The 7298-nt window shown below is 42.3% G+C and overlaps 1 protein-coding gene across 1 annotated transcript in view; it reads right to left on the reverse strand.

The window, feature by feature from the left end:
* Positions 1–6867, reverse strand: part of SYNJ2 (synaptojanin 2) — a 68199-nt gene extending 61332 nt beyond the window's left edge. The window contains exon 1 of the mRNA XM_010581837.1: positions 6747–6867. Coding sequence (XP_010580139.1) covers positions 6747–6867 — 121 coding nt within the window. The remainder of the gene's footprint in view (positions 1–6746) is intronic.
* Positions 6868–7298: the final 431 nt, after the last annotated feature.

The following is a 7298-nucleotide window of genomic DNA, read 5'->3' on the forward strand; positions in this document are numbered from 1 at the left end:
GAGCACGCTCTAAGACCTCACCTGTGGATAGTCCAAGAGTGAAGGAACATGCCAAAGACACAGCTATGCCTGGATGTTTACCTATACTCTGCTTACATGTAAGATCCTTCCTTTTTCAAGCCAGACAGCTCGACATACATACAAATACACATATATAGTTAATGCACAATACTGCTACAGAAGTTGATGAAACTCACAAAAAGGTTTTCTAGTTAGGGAACAAGTGAAGTTTGCAAATATATAGTGCATTTGTTTACTACTTAATAATAGCTACAGGTACTAAAGAGTACACATAGTAATTGCCAAACTCCACTAAAGCTTTCCATTAATATTTTTAGTAATCTTTCCTTCCACTAAGCATATAATTGCGTATCCACCCCTCTAATAATTACCACAACTGTGCTGTGTTCATAACAGCTTTACAGACCTGCACACTCTCTGCATTCCCCAAGCACTTTTCTTAATATCAATTATGTAAAAGCTCCTGATGTAAATTATATATAAGGTTGGCATGTTAGCTCAAAATTTTAACCCTTGCAAAACAAGAGGCACACAATAATTCAATGAAACTAAGCTACAATAGACTCAACTAAAAGTGATCTTTTTCCATGTGTAAAATATTTCAGAAGCAAAGGAAAACACCATGAAAAGACCTGTAAGTACATATACCACACGGCCTAATCAAGCGTGATTTCCTGCTTGTAAAAGCTGCAAATTCGATTTAACAGCTAGTAGGAACTGGCCAGACATAACACAGTTTCCTTTATTCAACCCTTCCTTAGGGCCGATCCCCCAGACTTCAGCAGGAACCAACATATCCCTCAAACATATGGTGTCCAGAAAGGTCAGTGACTGGAGGGAGAGGGCAGAAAGGTACCACAGTTCAAATTTGAACATTCAAGAGCTCTTGAAGAAAAGAGTCTGGGACCAGGTTACAGATTCTGGCTCTCCCCTCTTCCTTAAGCCTGATTCTGGAAATATTTAGATATCTGCTTAGCTGTAGGTACCACTATACATGTATATTCTGAAGCATTTCTAAGTCCTTATAGAAACATAGGTTTGATGTGATGGGGTCTCAGTAGCTTGTTTAATTTATTTCTGTCATTTAGCATTTTGGGGAAAGAGGTGTGAATTTTCCCCAGAAAGAGCAAATCTATATCAAACCCACATTTCATACAAAAAAGAACGAAAAACAGGTGAGAAAAATATGTGTATATATATACACTGCCATCAGCATCTTACCTAGAAATATGCCTAATGTCTGGTATTATATGAGTTTAGATAATTAACTTGCCTCCAAATTCTGATTTCTGTCATCCTCAGACAGGTCTAAAGTACTTTGTTGCATTTTCATTTATTTTCATTATCTTTCATCACTAAAATCTTCCTGTTCACATTCAATCTGAGCTATACAGGCATTATGCAAGTCATACTGTATTCTGAAATACCATATAGGTCAAGAAATACAGTGTTGGCAAGAGGTCTGTGGTCAGAGTTAGAGTTAAGAGAGTGTGGAAATTCAAAACATTAAGCAATATATTTACCAATTTTCTAGAAAGTGGTATTTCTGGTTGAAAACACAACAAACAAATCAAGATAGGGGCATTTTGGAAAGATGGCTTCCTGTATTAGATTGAAAACATTCTGTTTCTAGGGAGGGATTATGCTTTCGTAGCTCCATGTATATATATTAATATTTTCATTTGCAACCAAAGAAGAATGGACTCATGAACCCACCAGGTTTCTACTGGCCAGCACTATGGTCTGCAGGCAGTCAAGAACATAAAGATAAAAGAGAAGTCCCTAAGACATTTCTCTGGAGCTTGTCCATTATCTTTATGCGGTTCCCGTCATATATTACACATATTAACATAGAAACTTGTAGTCATTACAGACATAAACCACCAAGCAGAAGTTACACCTTACAACCACTAACAGTTCCCTAATATACGTAAAAAGTCTTATAGTCTACACTGTACATTTATACCACTACACCTTCCCTCTTCTGTGTACTCAATTTCCATTTCAACAGCAGCAAAGGATCTGTAATGCACACTTGTTCCTATAACAGTGAATTTCAGCCTGAGAAACCATAGTTTGCAAGTGCCCATTGCCAGCGTAACCAAGAAAAGCAAGGCTTCTGCTATGTAGATTCCGCTACAAGTTTTGTAAGAATCCACAAATAGAAAAAGTTCAAACACCACTAAATTACAGAAAACTTCATAAAAATTTGTAATTGGACTATTTGATTTTTTTATTAATTTAAACAATAAGGTTTAGGAATACAGAGGCAATAGGGAGATTAGCTATATAAACATCCTGGCATAAGAGTCAAAAAAGTCATGCTGTAGGGCTCATTGTTTTGGATAGTGTATGTGCTCAGAAATACATTCACAATATGTTTACAGAAGTATTGGTGTTTGATTTCCATATCCTACTCAGCGGCATATTCATCCACCTAAATACAAAACTAAAGCTAATTGTAAAAAGTGAATGTACATATAGCACAGAAACTGCATTCTGTACAAAAAAAGATACGTAGGTAAATAATTGCCACTTTCTGGTTTTGCATCCCTCTCTCTGCAAGGCTATATCCTGATTTCACTCAGCCGCATCAGAAAACCACACACATACCTACAACTGAAGCCATAGAGGAGGCACAGAGCTGCCCTGAGGAGTGCACACACACCTTACTTAACTCTATATAAGTTTGTCTCTAGTAAAGGCTTACTTCCCAGATCTGTGGGTGAAAGTCTGGAGGAAAAACTTCTGCCATATTTGCAAAAACATGCACTGTATCAGCTTTGAATTTCAATATTTCCAAAACACCATGGTAATTTAGGATCCGCTGTAACAGGTGGTGTAACATCCTTTAATAAAAGCAATTGCAGAATCAAAGTGTTTACAAAAAAAAAAAAAAAATTATGTGCACCCTTTGGCTCTGCCCTTGCAAAAACCATATTTTTATGCTGAATTTCAATAGCAGAGCACTCTTGTTGACATCATTTCACTGAGATTACCTGCTATAATAAAGTTAAATAACTATATTTTCAGCACTATAACCTTAGTTTAGTTCATTGACTGCCTTGACAGCAGTTCAGAGCTGCCTTGTGCAGTTCACTTCATCTATAAAGCATCAAAACTGTAATGTGTTAAAAGTAGGAACAGCATTTGTATCTACACTCCCTCTTGTATAAACAGAAACTTCTAAATCAATGACAATTTTTCTTCATCCTTGATAACTCTAAGTTTCTTCCATAGAATCTAATTATTGATGTTCTAGTTCAGAGAATTCCTGGAAGAATTGTTTCAAGCTGTCACCCATCCTTCTGGAGAGGACTGAAGCTTCAGGGTTGCCAGTGGCGAAAAAAAGCCTTTTGCCAAATGTGCTGTTTGAATTCAAAACAGTGAGTTTTACCCTCCACCCTACAGTGACATCATGAGAAGAGGAAGAAAAACTCCCATCTTCAAAAATACTATTTAATTTATGATATAACAGAAAATTGTTCCTATACAGATTAAGTTAAGGCGTTTGGGGCTATGTAGCTAGGTTGCCTGCTGTGATTTTTGATTCCTCAGTTTTTCCAAAAGGTTCTTAGGTTAGGTTTCCATTACAGCCCGACTATGCTCATTTTATAAATTGCTAACATCTCAGACAATTAGAGATCTCCACAATACTTTCTTACTACCAATATCAAATGTGTAAATAATTTTCAAGTTAGAAGTATTAAATAAGTAAATAAGGAAATTCTGAAATATAACCAATTTACAACTAAAATTGTCATCACGTTCTTTATAACGTACTGAGAAAGGAAGAAAGTATAACGTCATCCATTCATAAGACACTATCAAATTTTTGGTTTACATATTTGGAATTACGAGTTTGCCAGAGGTTTATGGCCTGTATAGACAATGTATTTATAGAAGTGTGTGGTTTTTTAGACTTCTTTTTTGTAATGCCACTTCTTCTAGGATGATTCTCACTCCCTTCTGCCACTTGTCAACATTTAAGTTTCTTCTAGTAGAAAAGTATTATAGAAGCAATTGAACTTTATGTCATGCCTGTTCAAGGGTAAAGAGACAGTTGGTAATTATGGAAAAAGAATAATGAACAATGACTAAAATTTGCTCTCAGGCCTCTGTTGTCCATCCATGATTATTCCTCACTACAGCTCTATTGATACGAGGCTGCTATAGCAAAACTGCATAAACTGTTCTACAACTTAAATGCTCCAGGTATACATATCTGCTTTCATTTAGTGTGGAATTTTGCATAAGGCACAGCTGAATAACTCCTCGTCACCACAGGCATGCAATTTTTTAAAAACTTCGTTTTAGAAAAGGAAAATTAGACAGAGAAGCCAAAATTAACACAATTCCAGGGCTAGTATATCTGAAACCACACATAATACAAAGCATTAACCTTCCACTAAAGTGTTCTGTGGTTAGTAACAACCTAAAGGCCAGTCAAACAAAACAGAATTAATGTTGTTTCTGTTACCACCCTGTCTGTGGAGCTTCCTCTTCACAATTCTTGTGAATTTACCATCACAATACCTACTGCTGGTTTTCCCTCCTTTTCTGGTCCTTTGCTGCATAAACAAAAGAAACGAACTAAACTAGCTCAACTAGATAAACTAGCTTTTCCTACAATACAGGAACCAACCCAGGCAGGAAAAAAGAAAACAAATGAAATAAAATGACAAAGCTATTAACATGGAATGGGCTGGATGCCAACACATGCATGATTACAGCTATCTCAAGAGGTAACAGTGGACTTTCAAAAGGCATGGCAAACAGGTTTTACTAGCCACCATACAGATCACTACTTCAAAATTCTTCTAACATGTTTTAAAAGACTATATAAATTCTGTAATCATTTTTAGCTATAACGATTCAAATGGAGGATTGCATCACCGAGGGAGAAAAATCTATTGTAAATTGATGATTCCCTTAATTAGTGAGACTGCAAATAATCTTTCCAACTACTGGTCATACAAATGGCTTGGGGTCACTATATGAATACTGGTCTCCCAATTCTATTCATGCACATTGGCTTTAGGCAGTGGAGCTGCTTTAGATTTGCATCAAAATAACGGAATACAAACCAAAACCCACTAATATCAGTGAAGAGTTTTAATGCAACAGGTTTTTGAATCAGAGAAAGTGAGTAAAATGCTGCTCAGTACTACCAGACTTTTCACTTTGTCAGTTCATTGAAAACTGATACAAAAAACCCTAGAAAAACGTAACATGTTAATGTCCACTATTACCTATGATTTTAACAAGAAACTGAACCCCCCCAGCCTCACACAATATAAAATTCCAATAAAATAAAAAAAAAAAACACAGCGTGGCAATAACAGACCTTTATCATGACAGGTGAAAATTTTTTCATTATCAGAACTATTCTTGTGAAAATCAGCGGCCACCTGAAGACCTTTTTGGCTTTCTTCATTCACAAACTCCCCAATACCTAAAAATTTAGCATTTTAAGTCTGGATGTCTTGCCACCATATATCAGGGAAGATTCAGCTCAGTGGGCCCTGATCCTGAGCTGACATTGTGACTGACATTGTACAAACCACAACAAATATACAGTTCTTACTACAATGAGTTCACAGCTTAAGTCTTCCCCTTTTCCTTTGAGCTGCTTGAATACGGACTCCTACAACACTGCGAACAGTGGCATGATTGCAGGAACACATATTACACGCAAAACAATTTAAGAACACAGCACAAGCACAACGAGTTCCCCTGCATTACTTTTTTGCTCCTTACATTCTCAGTCACCTCATTTTTCTGTGGCTGCCTCAACATTAGCATTGCATTAACTCTCGGGTGGCAAGTATGAAAACACAAGATGAGACAACCTTGAGCACGTTTTTGACTTCCATTGCCCCAGGGGAGACTTGAGCTCCTCCAGCAAGAGCCAGATGCTCAAGTAACTACATACAGTGCAAACCACAAGGGCAGGCATGGCACCACAGCAAGAAGCCAGGTTTTCTTTATGGGGCATGAATCTCAAGTCAGTCATCCAAAACAATCTCTGCTATGAACTGGATGTCTACACTGGTGGTTAGCACCCGATGTAGCTGAACAGAAACCCCTTCAAGAGGTAGAAGGCCCCATCCCTTTAGCTGGACCCTCCTGTGCAGTCAGTAAGGCCCATACAAGACTATAGAGTACAAGTCTTGCACAGCAAAGGTGCCCCGTGCTGAGACCCCACAATCACCAGGCAGGTGGGTGGCCTCTCCTGCTTCTTCCACCCCGACTGCTGGTGAGGAGGCTAAAGGCATCCAGAGAAGAGAAAGAGCCGGTCAGACATGGATCAGGCCTGGTGTCACACAGGGAAAACATGCTGGCCAACCCTCCATGCGCAGCAGGGCACCGGGGTCACCCCAAAACGGCAGCAAGCGGGCAGGCCTGGAGGGCCATGCCGGACGGAGGCCGGGTTTTAAAGTGAGGTGAGCGCGTTCCCGACGGTCAGTGTCCCACTGGGCCCAGGTCTGCTCTCTCCCCTTCCTCTCTCCACGCCACAGGGGAAAGTGCCCCAAACCTCCTGGGCATCGGCCGCTGCCACCGCACCCCAGCCCCCCTTCGCAGGCACCGCACGAGCCCCGCAGGCACCACAGAGGCACCAGGCGCGTACCCACAGACACGCCACCTCCCCAGGCCACAGCCACCCCCACAGGTACCGCGCGGGAAGCCGCCCGGCCCGGCCCGGCCCGCCGCGGGGCACTTACTGAGCGCCGCCACCGTGCCGGCCTCCAGCAACAGGCAGTCCTGGCGGGTGCGCGCCTCCAGCAGGGCGCTCGGCGCCGGCTCCTGCTTCCAGAGCAGCCGCAGCCCTTTGCTCAGAGCCATGGGAGCCGCTGGTCGCAGCGAGGAAAGAGCAGGGGCTGCCGGCGAAGGGGGGATGCGACCCCCAGCGCGGGTGGCGAACGAGCCTCCGCCTCCTCAAGCGCACGGAGCGCGGCGCTCGGGGGGCCGCCAGCAGCCCCGCGCCCCCCGCGGGAGCTCCTCCGAGCGCAGGGTCCCTGATCCTGGCAGCCCGCTTCTCCCCGGCGGCGAGGACGCCCAGGGAGGCGGACAAGGAAGACGGCCGTGTCCCCTTTCCGGGAGCCGGTCACCTCAGCGGGCCTCCTAGTGCCTGTGAGGGGGCGCCCAGCGGTGCAGGCAGCCGAGAGTTTGCGGCTGCCGCTTCTCCCCGGCCCCTGCGGCCCCGCGGCACGGCTGCTGCCTCGTCCTCGGGGAGCCCCCGGCTGCGGGTCGGAAGCGACCTTCGCCTTTCCTCT

This window comes from Haliaeetus leucocephalus, unplaced genomic scaffold (genome assembly GCF_000737465.1).
Source record: "Haliaeetus leucocephalus isolate CR32 unplaced genomic scaffold, Haliaeetus_leucocephalus-4.0 Scaffold819, whole genome shotgun sequence".
In the NCBI taxonomy this organism is placed as follows: Eukaryota; Metazoa; Chordata; class Aves; order Accipitriformes; family Accipitridae; genus Haliaeetus; species Haliaeetus leucocephalus.